This window comes from Populus nigra, chromosome 1, assembly GCF_951802175.1.
Source record: "Populus nigra chromosome 1, ddPopNigr1.1, whole genome shotgun sequence".
In the NCBI taxonomy this organism is placed as follows: Eukaryota; Viridiplantae; Streptophyta; class Magnoliopsida; order Malpighiales; family Salicaceae; genus Populus; species Populus nigra.
Window position 1 is genome coordinate 16,922,698 of NC_084852.1, and position 14,546 is coordinate 16,937,243.

At 31.7% G+C, this 14,546-nt stretch overlaps 2 protein-coding genes across 2 annotated transcripts; one reads left to right on the forward strand and one right to left on the reverse strand.

Moving 5' to 3' along the window:
- Window positions 1–1,516: 1,516 nt before the first annotated feature.
- On the forward strand, window positions 1,517–3,610 carry LOC133676884 (omega-hydroxypalmitate O-feruloyl transferase). Its single transcript, XM_062098673.1, has 3 exons — window positions 1,517–1,621; window positions 1,767–2,234; window positions 2,493–3,610. The coding sequence occupies exons 1-3, from the start codon at window positions 1,619–1,621 to the stop codon at window positions 3,348–3,350; spliced, it is 1,329 nt and encodes a 442-aa protein (XP_061954657.1). The 5' UTR covers window positions 1,517–1,618; the 3' UTR covers window positions 3,351–3,610.
- Window positions 3,611–3,988: 378 nt separating this feature from the next.
- LOC133676894 (major pollen allergen Ole e 1) lies at window positions 3,989–5,255 on the reverse strand. Its single transcript, XM_062098685.1, has 2 exons — window positions 4,745–5,255; window positions 3,989–4,611 (listed from the first exon to the last, which is right to left on the reverse strand). The coding sequence occupies exons 1-2, from the start codon at window positions 4,908–4,910 to the stop codon at window positions 4,268–4,270; spliced, it is 510 nt and encodes a 169-aa protein (XP_061954669.1). The 5' UTR covers window positions 4,911–5,255; the 3' UTR covers window positions 3,989–4,267.
- Window positions 5,256–14,546: the final 9,291 nt, after the last annotated feature.

The following is a 14,546-nucleotide window of genomic DNA, read 5'->3' on the forward strand; positions in this document are numbered from 1 at the left end:
AAAATAAATAGAGCCAAAAGAATAGAGGTACAAACATTTAGATAGAAAAATAATTAAAAGTAGAATGAGAGTATAAATGTTCAGATAAAAAACAAAAGTCAAGATATTTGATTGGAAAACTTGTATAGATAGAGAAACTTAATTTTCCTTGCGTTTATTGAGGAATAAATCATTACGATGTGATATTTAATATGATGTAACCAATATTTAATTTATAATCACAAACCATACATTGTCATATCATATAATAAAAAAAACTTTAAAATCCCTAGAATTACTCTAAGTTAAGGGTGCAAAAGTTATTTATTAAGTTTGTTTTTTATAGGAGGTTATAAAATCATATATTAGTTGGATCGATTAGGATCAAAATATAAGAAAAATAGTAAATAATGTATATAAGAAGATCGTTAAGCAAGAGAGAACAGTAGGTCGAGAAAAGTATACATGAATTCTCTTTTAAGAGCATACATGAATTCTCTTTTATATTTACCTTCTGATCTTTTATAAAAATATTTTATAATAAGTTCTGGGTGTGACAATATTTTTTTACTTACAAAATATATTTTCTTGAATTTCTAGTATAAAAATATTCTTCTCATAAAATTAATAGCTGAATAATTACTTGCTGATTTATGACTATATAATTAAATTATTTGTACTAAGTGAACAACTTTATACAATTTTCTTAATTATAAAACTTACATTAATTAAATGAAGCTCATAATTAAGCATTAGCTCATGACAAATATTATAGATCTTTTTATTCATTCAACTTTTTTTTATAGACTTTTATCACACAAATCATTAAAAGTCATATCTTATTCGTGGCAATAAAAGCATCCTCACATTCATGGTTAGCTGGAAAATGTAATTAGCATGAACATATATCAGTAAAAGAGTAAACGATATCTTTGTCACAAAGTTTTTCTGTGTTTTGGAAGACTAATTAGGGCCTGCATTACTTCCATCGGATCGAAAAAATTGCCCTTTTAATCTAGTGAAGAGTTTGGGATAATAATTATGTGAATTTACCAATATTTCCACAAAGTAGATCATAAAACAAGAGAAATAATTATTAAAACCATGTGGGGTTCTCTATCCTAGATTAGGTGGTGTAGAACCAATATGAGTGATAAGTGCATCCAAATTAGCTTACAGCTTTCAATTAGTGAAAAGTCATGGCGGAGAAGATGTAACGAATGAATATAATATGAAGAGGATGAAGCAAGGAAATATGGGATGCCAACCCCACCAACCCAGCCCAAACACTGGCCAATCTGGTGGCGGTGGTCCCATGATCAGTGGCCAACCCTCACCCGTAAGAGTTAAGACAAAAAAAATCTGTCAAAAATCATCATCAGTATGAACCATTCCTGGAAAATTCAACATGGGTTGCTTAAAGCCAATCCCATCCCTCCAATCAAACATCGCAACATGTCCTTTCTATTTTTTATTACTTAAATAAGTAACTCAGCCTCCGTGGGGCCACCCTCCTTCCATATATATCTCCCTGACAGCATGGTTTCCAACACAATCCTCATTTTTTTTAATTCCAGGAACTGGGATTTCTTGTACCGGACTTCTGACCATTTCTTCTGCTACTTCCTCAGGAATTCACATGGTTAGTTTGGCTCTTTTTTTTTCTCTCAATAACGTTTGCATTTACAGTAACTACTGAAAGTGAACCATGTGTTCCTGTTATAAACTTGCTGCTTTTATCCTTCACTGCACATTAATGTTCTTTTTCTTGGTTTTGTTGTGTTCAGGGTATAGAGGCTGAAAAGTTTTCTGCAATGGAGTACTCTAATGGCAATGTATTTCAACTAGTTGTGAAACAAGGAGAGCCAACTCTTGTTCCTCCAGCCGAGGAGACAGAGAAGGGTCTTTACTTTCTCTCCAACCTTGACCAAAACATTGCAGTGATTGTGCGTACAATCTACTGCTTCAAGTCAGAAGAGAAAGGAAATGAAAATGCTGGAGAAGTGATCAAGAATGCCTTGAAAAAGGTTCTTGTGCACTACTATCCTCTTGCCGGGCGGCTAGCAATAAGCTCAGAGGCAAAGCTTATTATAAATTGCACTGGAGAAGGTGCTGTTTTTGTTGAGGCTGAAGCAAACTGTGCACTGGAAGAGATTGGTGACATAACAAAGCCCGATCCAGAGACCCTTGGGAAGCTGGTTTATGGCATTCCTGATGCAAAGAACATACTGGAGATGCCTCCTTTGGTGGCTCAGGTTTTAGAACTTCTCCAAATTATGTTTTTCATGCTTGTTTATTTTTCGGCTACATTGCTTGTAAATTGTGGACTAATACTTTTAGATCGAAATTGTACGTTCAGACATGTACTAGATATTTTTAGGTGCTTGTCTTGAGTTTCATTCATCATCCTCAAAGATTAAAAATAGCACAATGATCGTTTGCCTGCAATTATTTTAAATTCTGAGACATTAACTTCGATATGGTCTAAGGTGCTAATTAACTCCATGTTCCAGGTCACCAAGTTCACATGTGGAGGATTTGCACTAGGATTGTGCATGAATCATTGTATGTTTGATGGCATTGGTGCTATGGAATTTGTGAACTCATGGGGTGAAACAGCCAGAGGCTTGCCACTCTGTGTCCCTCCATTCATTGACAGAAGCATACTTAAAGCCCGGAACCCTCCAAAGATTGAGTACCCCCACCAAGAATTCGCCGAGATAGAAGACAAGTCCAGCACAAATGACCTTTACAAAGATGAAATGCTCTACAGCTCCTTCTGTTTCGATTCTGAAATGCTTGAAAAGATCAAAATGAAAGCCATGGAAGATGGGGTTCTTGGAAAGTGCACTACTTTTGAAGGGCTCTCAGCTTTTGTATGGAGAGCTCGAACCAAGGCACTCAAAATGCTGCCTGATCAACAAACAAAGCTCCTATTTGCAGTCGATGGAAGGCCAAAATTTAAACCCCCCCTACCAAAAGGGTACTTCGGAAATGGAATTGTGTTGACCAATTCGATGTGCCAAGCAGGGGAACTACTAGACAGGCCACTATCACATGCAGTGGGGCTTGTTCAAGATGCAATTAAAATGGTCTCAGACAGTTACATGAGATCTGCTATGGATTATTTTGAAGCAACAAGAGTTAGGCCTTCTCTGGCTTCAACTCTACTGATAACAACTTGGTCTCGGCTATCTTTCTACACTACAGATTTTGGGTGGGGAGAGCCAGTTCTATCTGGGCCAGTGGCATTACCAGAGAAGGAAGTCATCCTGTTCCTATCTCATGGCAAAGAGAGAAAAAGCATAAATGTGCTTCTGGGTCTGCCAGCTTTAGCCATGGAGACCTTCCAAGAAATGATACAGATTTAGAGATCATTTCACGTTTATTTGTATGTTCTTCTTATTTTTCACCATGGTGGCTGTATTGTGCTTGTCCTACACTATTGTTTAATCAACTGAATTGATTATTGTTCCTAAAAGTCCTTGTTAGAATTAGAGGTGAATTTATGTTCTTGAACCTAGAGTTTACCTCATTTGTCAGGTCATGCCCATTGGAATTTGTGTGGGCAACATTCTTAGATGTATGTGCTTGTGGTTGATATTAAGATTTAAAGAAAAATTCTATTCAATTTGGTTTGTGTGTGTGAGACTTTCACATTTGAATGTGAACTAGATTTTACAATCATGATATACTCAATTATGCTCTGAGATTAAAATGTCATCACTAACTTACCTTTTATGGCAATTATTGGTGATGAGTATGGATTTGAGATCCAGAGTTCCAGACCAGGGAACTTGGTCTGCATTATTGGACATGTAAAATAGGCAGGGATCTCAACAAATAAATAAAAAGAGTTACTAGCAGGGGGTATTGGATTACTAGGAACTCGACATTTTCTAAATGATTAAATGTTCATCATTCCTAGTTATACATCGGGTATTTTTTTTGTAGCAGAAGTTTAATCTAAAAGAAAAGGGAAAGAGCTGGGAAATCTTGGCCGCACAGCTAAACACTAAACTTTACATGCACAAACCATTCAAACATATTAGTATAAGCTACAACAAAACCAACATAATTAAAAAAAAAATACTGCTAATAATTAGCTCCCAAGATTCTGCATAGTCTGCAGAATAGAAAAAGGTGAGCAAACCTTGATGGGCTTGGGAGAATAGGGTGGCAATGGAAATTGCATATATTTTAAAGGAAGGATTAATGAAGGAATTCAAGGTTTGAAGAGAAAATTTAGGATTTAGACAAATTGAAAGAAAGCCATATAGTAAATGACTCAAGGCTTTCGATTTCCACATAAGCCAACATCTGTCTTTGATGGTCTGAAATTCAGTGCATTAAGGCTGTAGATGCAGAGGTTTTGTTGTTTGACTTTGATTGCAATCTCATTTGTTGTGGATTTGTATCCAGGAACATTGCATGCTTTAGATGAACTCGACATTAAGCTTGCTTCACAGGAGGAGTCAATGGCTGCTTGTGCACATGCAATTCCATCAACAGAAGGTATTTCTAGCTTGTACATTCCATACCTATTTGTGGTTCTGTTCACTGAGAACGATATCTGCTCTCTGGTTTTGGGCCAACTTGCTTTGAACTTGCAGTCTATTCTAACTTCAGCACCTGGATAAACATTAGGATTTGTCAAAATAAAAATAAAAATCAGAGACAATGCCAGTATCCTAACATAGAAAGCTTACTTCCAATTTCTAGAAAAAAATTGTAACTAATTCTAGGTTGGTGGAGATTATTAGACCTGGTAAAAAGTAGCTGTGTCTGGAGAAGCTGTTGTTGGAGCAGATGTCGCAGTAAACAAGACCCATTACACTGATATGGGCACTAGTTTTTTTAGATTGTTCAACCTTCGAAGACATTGGGTTGATGAAGAAAAATGAGAGAAAAAAGAGAACAAGGGGATTCATGGCTGCAAACTTTGGGAGACAGGAGAAAATAACAGTTTTACAAAGGCTTCTCTATATATAAAAACTTGAATAAATTAGATTTTAGCGAACGGCTCTCAGAGCATTATCATATAGTTGAAGATGAATTTTGTTTTGTGGATAATGAGTAGCAGCAAGGAGTTGGTGGAGATCCAACTGTAAAACATGAGAGTTGAGGAGATATATCTTTTTCACAAGAAACAAAGGCATGTGAACTTCATTTGGCATATATGGAGCTAGATGTGTAGGAAAGAGAAGAGGAAGCAGACTCTTTATGGGGCAGAGTAGCTTTTTTTTTGAAAGATTTGTGGGGCTTGAATTAAAGCCCTCTTTTTTTCATATAAGCTCATTGGAGAAGGTCTAGGTATTTATAGGCTGACTGCTCAGATCATTGTTTCTTGTGATTAATATTTGATTCAAAACTCCCCTTTGGATGTCATGGTAAAAAAAAAAAAATGCAAGTTGAAAATATATATTAATTAAGCATTAATGAAATTCAGCAAGACATTCATCTACTGAATTTATTGCATGCATGTTCATATGCATGCTAGTTGTGGATAGTAAATACAGAAGAAGATAAGACTAGACACTATAACCTAATGGATAGAGAATGTTCATTCTCTTCATGTGAGCCTTAAATGGCAAGCATGAGAATTCACAGGTCTTATCACCATCAATGAGGAGATTAACCAGAAGAAGATTATGTGATTTATTTGCAATTTAGAATCGCCAGAAACTTGTCAAGTGCACAATGAAGAAAATATAGATTTAATTACAACTTAAACTTACCTTCCTTCACATGGCCTTCTTCCCTTTTTTAGCAGAAGATGGCCTTCTTTAGGAAGCTCACAAGCTAAGTAATATGGTTTGATATCATCATAGCTGAGTTGAAAGAGCTGTGGAAAAACGAAAAGGACATGGATAATGCAGCATCCCTTCCTCCTTCCAAGTTCCAATAGCTAAATTATGAGGGAGAGGAATGGAATCCCAAAAGGGAATCGGTCCCTTGTTTATGGTTGATAAAGAGGCATGGCAGAGGGTTGCTAGCTAGGCACCCGTGTGTTTCTTTCAGTCACGAACAAATTTTGCTGCCAAGATGATGCAGCTGTGCTGTCCATGTCCTTTTGTCACATCAAAGTAAATAAATTAAATGAAAGTATGATAGGAGATGTATTCTTGTACTTCTGATTTATTTCATATTTTTATTTTTTTTAATTAAAACTAAATATATTTTTATTTTTTCTATATCTATCATGAAACTTTAGTGCCTGTATATTTTTAAAATAAAAATTACTTTGATTTCCCCTAAAACTTTTAACTCTACTTGTGAGGCATTAGAAAAGACAACACAACAAGTCCTTTCAAAGGCTACACTTGCATATTTCAATCCCAAAGAGAATCCTTCACTAGTATTTAATTAGCGATTTCTCTAAATTACATCATTTTTATTTAAATAATACTTTTTAGATATTTAGGTTTTTTCAACATATTTTTCACATAAAAAATTAAGTTTAAATTAAAAATCTTATGCTAATATTTAATTAAATAAATTAATAATCATCTGTGTAAATAAAAAGAAAAAAATTATTAATAATAACAAAAAACAAAAATAAAATAATTGAGTGATAGATGTAAATCAAGATATTTGGTCCTGTAACATGAAATATTTATCTAAATATATTTACTAAATTTGTTTATTAAAATTAATATTTTATTAAATCAAACAACAATAGAAATAGAAACATACATGAAAATGATGGAATAAAATAAAAGAGAAAAAAAATCTCATGCAAAGTTACACATATTAAAAATATTATTTAAAAATAAATATCTAATATTATTTAAAATAAATTTCATATATATATATACACACACACACACACACCTCATAGATAAATCAAAATAATATATTTAAAAATTAAACATACCTAAAAAAATTATAAAAAAACCTTTATTCAAAAAAGATTTGCAAAACCCGTGAGTTAGGCCATGGTACCAAGACAAACCAATAATATATTTTTTTGAAGATAACCATAAAATAATTTTATTTTAAAATGATATCGAGCGATCAAATCAAAAAAGAAAATAAAACAAAAAACAGGATATCGATCTGTATTAACTTTTCCAACATGTGATCCATGTTATTAGATTGGAAGCATAGTAAATGAAAAAATCACAAAGCCTAATCTTCAATTCCTAACAAATCAAACATTAAAGGATGAGGCCAAGAAAAGAATAAATTATACAAAATGATCTAAAACAAAAAAAAATTGGAATAAAAAGAATGAGGGTGAAAGTTAAAATAAAAAGTAAATTAGAGGGCAATAAAAAAAAAAGAAGGGTTAAATTGAAAAGAAAAATTACTTTAACAAAAGAGAAAACAAATCAAAAGAATAAGAGCTAAATTGAAAAAAATAATATACCATAAAATTTGATTGAATGATAAAATTGAAAACCAATAAAATTTTAACAAAAAGACCAAGGGAAAAAAAATAGAAACCAAGAGAATAAGAACTGAATTTTTTTAAAAATAACATAGGAAAAACTGTCATTTAAGGACTAAATTGAAAATAAACAAAAATTTTATAAAAAAGCCAAGGAAAACAAAATAAAAAAAAGACTAGAATTAAAACACCAAAAATAGAGAGGGCTAAGGTGTATATGGCAAATTGTAATTGAAGGGTCAAATTGAAAACAAATAAAACTTTTATAAAAGGGTCAAGGATAAAAATAAAAAATCAAAAGAAAAATGATCTGAATTAAAATACCAAAAATAAAAAAGGGCCAAGGTGTACCTTTTGGGGTATGAGAGAGAAAAAAAAGAAAAAAACTGTCATTGACGACAAACCACTTATTAGATATTGTCACATGCCGTACCAGAAGGAAGAGGGTGAGACAACGCTTTCAAAGACATGGCAGAATAACAAATTTGGCCAACAGAAGATGGTGCATGCGTTTCCTATAATGTTCTGATAAAAAACTAATTATTAAGAGCAAACAATCTAAAATACCCTTCATGATTCTAGAGTTAACAAAAAAATTGATGTGAAAATACGAAATCACCCTTAAACAGTTGCCTTGTTTTTTTTATTCTAATGGCAGAAAAGTCATTTTACTATTTTGTAAAAAAACAAAAGGTAGAAATACTCTTGATCACAATTCAATAATTTTTTTAGTATAGGGGTAAATCAATAATATAACTGTTCAAAAAAATTGAAAAGAAAAAAATAACCCCTAATAATCATTCTAACAATCATTTAATGATCAATTCACCATTGAAAAAGACTAAATCACCCTCAAAATCAAGGCACCCTAATTTTTCTTCAAAGGACAAACTCGTAATTTGACTATCATAATGAATTGTTTTTTGTGTCCATGTGCATAGTATTTTGCACGTTATTTAGCTTACGTCTGTTATTATTTATGTTAATACTACTATGGGCCTATAAGCTCTTTTCTCATTCATTTAATACCTAATGGGTCAAAACCTATGAAGTTCTTGAAATCCAGTTATTATCAAAACTATAAAAGCTTATGAGCTAATGTATGTATGCATGGGTTTACAAGTTTTTGTTCTTCTTTGCACTTTGTGCATTCTTGAAGATAAAGGTCATAAGAATCAAACATAAAGATAGTTATCATCGAAAAAAAAACCGTGTTGCTTTTAACTATTTCGAGACGATGTCTTTAGAATTAAGATTAAGAAAAAATTACTCTTACCCTCCAGTAGTTTAGTCATTTTTTTTCACTCTGCCTCCATTATTTTAGAAATTATAGTTTACCTCTTTGGTCAACTCAAAACTTAAAATAAGATAATTTTTTTTACACAAATGATATATTAGTTTCTTTTTCCAATGTCTTCCCCTTCCTCCTTTCCTTTCTCTCCCTTCATCTTTACTTTGTTTCAATCAAAATTCTAAATTAGAATAACTAAATAAAAACAATCTCTTAATAGGAGAAAAATAAAAACTAAATCAAACCAATCTTTTTTCCTTTACACTTAGGATTTTTAAAAATTAAAACTTAAAGCTAAAACTCTAAATCAAATTGTCGCCATGTTGATCTTCTTTCATAATTTGAAGTTTGACCGCAAATACAATTAGAGATTGAGGGTTTGGGTTTGTGTATTTAGGCTAGTCCATTAAACTTTTCTTTCTATGTAATATGTTGTGCCTATTCCTTTATGTCTAGACACCATTCTAAGTTTTTCGTCAGATAGAGGTGGTAGATAAGCCTCATATCCATTTGATAAAATTTCTTAATGTAATTGTTACAAGGAAAATATCGGTGAGCTACAAGTCAAAAGAGATAAAATTGAAAAAAGTAGTTGCCGATTAGTTTTATGATAACTAAAAAACCCTAAATGATCTTTAAGAGGTTTTAGGTAAGAAGTTGATTATGTAATAGAAAATATATGATCACCCTATTCATTCTATCTAAAACAGACTGCATAATTGTTTGTTTTAAAATTAATGTGTTTGTTATGCTTGGGGGTTGCCTAAACCCAATGTTTTTTTATTTTAAATTTATATTAAAGAGTTGTTTTGGATTTGGATCCGAAGATGACCTAATTCCCAATTTGACTAAAGGACAAACATTGAACCTAATATAAACATGTAATTGCTAATTCAAATACTCAATAATTAACATCTAAGGATAGGAATCGAGAATGAATCATCTAATCCTAGTTGAGTTCTCGAAATAAATGAAAACAAATACATAACACCACAAATAAAAACACATAAATAATATAATAAGTGACATGAACGTGTATATACTAATTCTATTATCTGATATTTAAGATCCAAGGATAAGAGTTGTTTAGCGGGTCATCTCATCTTGTTCTCAAATAAAAGATAGTAGATACATAATAAAACATGAAATAAACAAAAAATATAACACATAAAATGGATTGAGAATTTTTATTACAACTCAAGCATCACGATGAATAAGCATATGTTCACACTAAAGATATCAACATGAAGACCAACCATTACACCTTTGATAAACCATATTCAAACTCAATCCTTCCAACATCATTACAGGGCATTGATTTTTATCCTTGCTCTACATATAAAATATCAATCCTAGCCTATTTCATAAATCCAAAGTTTCCACGCAATGGCACAACCCATAACACCTGAAGTATTCAACAATCATACATAAAAATAAATAATATTACAAGATACTAAAAAATAAACAAAAATCAACAATGTTATAAATTATTTTAAAAAGTAGACAAATCAATATGTTAGGGTTCAAAAATGACCTTTTAAAGCTGTTAATATTGATTGGAAGTTGTGTAAACTAGCACAAGCAGTGCTGGGAAAATTTTTAGTGATAGCGCGTGTCTCCACATGTTGAATATGGCTCCATAAAAAACCCATAAATGGTCAAGATTTAGGCTGATCTGGTTGTTGATATTTATAGGTTGATTCAAGTTGTGATTAAGGCTAATTTTAAGACTGATTTGGGTTGTGATTGGGATGAATCTTAAGGTGAATTTGAGACTAGCTTATGGTGTTGCTATGAGATATTGTGGTGGTTTATATGGGATGGTAAGTGGTGGATCAAGATTGTTGGTTTAGTAGATGGCAAGGGAAGAAGAGATGACAGCGTGGTGGAGAGAAAATGGTAGGTGCTGGTAAGAGAGGGAAGATACTAAAGAGCTATGTTAATGTTAGTAGTTGGACAGGTGGTTAACGATTGAAAATGAGTATTGTCGTGAAAGAAAAAGAATGATGGTTGATGGCTTTTAACTCGGGAAAAGAGGATGAAGGGTGGCTAGGTTTTTTGGTAGCTTTTCATTTATTTCTCTCTCTCTTTTAGTTAGGCTCTGTTTGTTTCTGTGGTGCAGTTTGTGTTGTTTCCTAACTGTAAATTTTAAAGTATTTGATTAATCAATACACACCATAATCTTGCACAGGTCTTATTGAAAACTCTTTCTTGAAACTTTTGTTAAACAAAATTAAAATTTGTAGCTTTTTTTAAATCTATTTTTTCAAACCACAACTGCAAAAGCTACCACAAAACCAAACACACACTTAGACTTGTTTCTATGTCTATTTGTACGTGGAGGGTTTTTTCTCCTTTTTTCTAATCTCGAGCCCTTATTTATAGTATTGAACCTTCTAAGAAATGAAACTTAGTAATTAATTAAAATATTTTGTTGAAAAACTAAAGGTGTATGGCTTGATTTATATATGAGATTTGGGTGAAAAAGATGATCATTCTTTTCCAATTAGCCACCATTGAGCAAATGTTTTTTTTTCCCATCAAAACATGAGTGAAGGGATGACTTGATTTATACGAGAGATTTTATTAAAAAAATCTGATGAAAATGACTTGATTTAAACCACTAAGATGTGTGACTTAAATATAAGGAAAGCATGGAAAAAAAGTGAGTTGCTTAGAATGAAAAAATTATTGCGTAACTCCACCCTAATGTATCTTGCTCTTGGATTCCAAAACAAAACAAACCATGAGAAAGGTGACCCATTACCCAAACCCGATGTATCTTGCTAATAAACTAGAATTCACGATTCTTAAAATATAAAATTTAAGTAATATACAAAAACTAAACTTCTTAAAGAGATTGTTGAAGTTGATAAGGATAATATGGTATTGCTTGTTACCATAATAGGGATAATAAGGAGTTGACTTTGGCTGATTTTTTGGTATCCAAAATCCAAATGAGTGTCATGAAATTGAGGTTAATTTTGTATTGTATATGAAATATTTGATGAAATACCATTATGAAAGTTTTAACTCTTTTTTATTTTTTTACAAAGTTGTAATACAAGTTTGATGGAAAAGTAGTAATTATATGTTTGATGACTAAGTTATAATATTAATATTGCAAGGGATTTTTAGTCATTAATTAGAATGTAATTGAAATCCTGTAAATAATTCAATCCTTTTTGTTGATATTTTTTGGCGCACACGAATAAAAATATAAAGTGTTATCAACTTATAAATTATGGAATGTAAACTATAATTTTTAAAAGAATAGTGACAGAGTGAAAAAAATGATTAAACTACAAGATTATTAGTGTGATTCTCTCAAGATTAAAGAAAAAATATGCTCCTTGTCATAACTTATTTTTCGGTTATTTCCTAAAATTTACCTTTTTTTCCTTTTAAAATAAATAAAATAAATAATAAATAATAATAGCAAGGAGACTAGTGATGTGGAAAAAACTAGTGAGGAAGAATTTTATATATACATAAAATCAAGCTACAATTTTGAATGAAGTCGGAAGCCTAATCGTACCTTGTTATGCCCAAAACTTGAGAGACAATATACATTTAAGGTCAAATTAAATGATTATTAGACGAATCTGCATAAAAATTAAGTCGAGGGACATAATTAGAATTTTAATAGGTCAATTTGATTTAATCATTAGCTGAATTTATGGCTTAATTATATTTAATAATTAGAATTTTAATAGGTCAATTTGATTTAATCATTAGCTGAATTTATGGCTTAATTATATTTAAGAATTAATTTGAGTCCAATTAAAGGATTTAATTAGGTGCAAGGACTTAATTATACTTTAAATTGGTCAAATTAATTTTATTAGGGACTTAATTGGTGAAACATTAAGTTTTGGAGCTCAATTTGGGCTTAATTGAGAAAATTAGAATTTTAAATTACCAAATTTATTTTTTACAAAGTCAGTTGGTTCAAATCATGGGTAAAATCACAAGAAAATCAAAGTTTTTGAGTCAACTAAATGCTAAATTGAAGAAATTCACGGCTAATGATCATTTTGAAAAAGATGCCAAACTCTAAGGATCTATTTGATTGAAATCAAGAGTGAAATTGAAGAAATTTAAAAGTTTAATAGTCAATTAAGGGTCGATCTGCATAAATCTGAAGACACTAGAATTTGGGCTAATATTGAAGTTCGGTAGGGACAAAATTACATAAAATAAAAAGTTCGGGGTCAATCAGGGGTGCTATTAAAAGAAATTAAAAGCCAAAAGGACCAAATTGAACTTTGTTCAAATCCCTAAATTAAAACCTTAAAAGCCAAAATGACAAAGTTTCATTTAAATGAAACAACACATTTTCACCAAAACGATGCTAGTTTTTACCCAAACATTAAAAAGAAAGACAGACTAGACAACGTGTTGTCTAATACTATTCAACTTCTTCATTAGTTTTTCACTTGGAAACTGATCGGGTGGCCACATTTTCAGATCATTTAATGCTTCATCTCTCAACCAAATCAGACAAACCATACACTAACATAATGGCTTGACACTTGACCATACACTGATATGGTACTTTCTAGCCGATTGACACTATAATGTCCTTAGCGCTACCCCAGAGAGGCCAACTTAAACATCATTCAGTTGCCAGAATTTGACATTTCATGATGACAACTTTAAATCAACGGTTGAGATCCTTTCAGTTCGAATCACGGGCTAATATTTGGCACTAGTAAAGACAAAATCTTCATCTTTCACCTTTATAAATAGAGGTGGATTCCATGCCATGAGAAAGTAGAAATCAGGGTCTAAAGTTAACAAAAAATCATCCTCCCCCAATTTTTTTTTCTAGTTGCTAGCTTTTCTCTTGCCTCTTCCACTGCCATAACTTTGGCTTCTTCAACCACCACAATCTTCCCTACGTCGTGATTGATGACGACCCAACATCTTTGCAAACCCATCTCCTCACTAGTGATAGAGACAACCACTGCAAGCTTCCCTCTTTCCACCATAAACTTCCTCTTCTTCCTGTACCACAACAACCCAGCCACCAACATCTCCAGTCTCTGTCGTAAGCCACCAACACTTCCACAGTCCTCACGCTAGACCAGTGATGGCAACCGCAACCCCTGCGCCAGGTGAGCTTTTCCTTCTCCTTCCCCCTTTGTTTTTCTTATTTTTCTGCACGTAAACATGCAGAAAATGAGTTATAATTCACGTTTTGCTGTTTACAATGCAGCTTAGTCGTTGAGCTGAGCCAATGACAAAATTATATGTTAGATGGCAAAGTAATAATTATAATATTATAAAAGCTTTTTAATCATTAATTAGAATATAATGATAATTTTGTCAATAATTTAATATTTTTTATTGATATTTTTTGATGTATCTAAGGATATAAAGTGTTATTAACTTATAAATTTTAGGATGTAAACTATAATTTTTTTAAAAAAAAAATAGAGGTAAAAAAAAGAACTAAACTACAAGATAATCAATGTGATTTTCTCTAAGATAAAAAAAAAATGCTCCTTAAAATATGTTGTCTTTTTTTTTTTTTTGATAGACTTAAGATATGTTTTCTTAATTAAGGTAAAAAAAAAAAACATAGGCCAATGTACCATAAAGATAAAAAAAAAATCAATAAGATGTAATACTATATATATTTATTTTGCGATGGGTCACCAAAAATATGTTGCTGACGAACTTTATTTAAGGTAGTTGAATATTTTCTAATCAATCTATCAATTGTGTCAAATATACTACATTAATTAAGCATCTCTATGAAACAACCCTAGCCCTCCATTTCATATAGATTTTGCTTTCTTCATTTTCCTATGGAGACAGTATTTGATTGATTTTTTCTTGGACAAACACAGTATATGATCACACCGAGTTATTTCA

Bases quoted from the DNA above. Each gene is read 5' to 3' on its own strand.
- LOC133676884 (XM_062098673.1), top strand. The intron at 2,235-2,492 runs GTTTTAGAACTT...TCCATGTTCCAG, and splicing joins TGCCTCCTTTGGTGGCTCAG to GTCACCAAGTTCACATGTGG.
- LOC133676894 (XM_062098685.1), bottom strand. From the start codon at position 4,910: ATGAATCCCCTTGTTCTCTTTTTTCTCTCATTTTTCTTCATCAACCCA. The intron at 4,612-4,744 runs GTCTAATAATCT...ATGTTTATCCAG, and splicing joins ACACAGCTACTTTTTACCAG to GTGCTGAAGTTAGAATAGAC.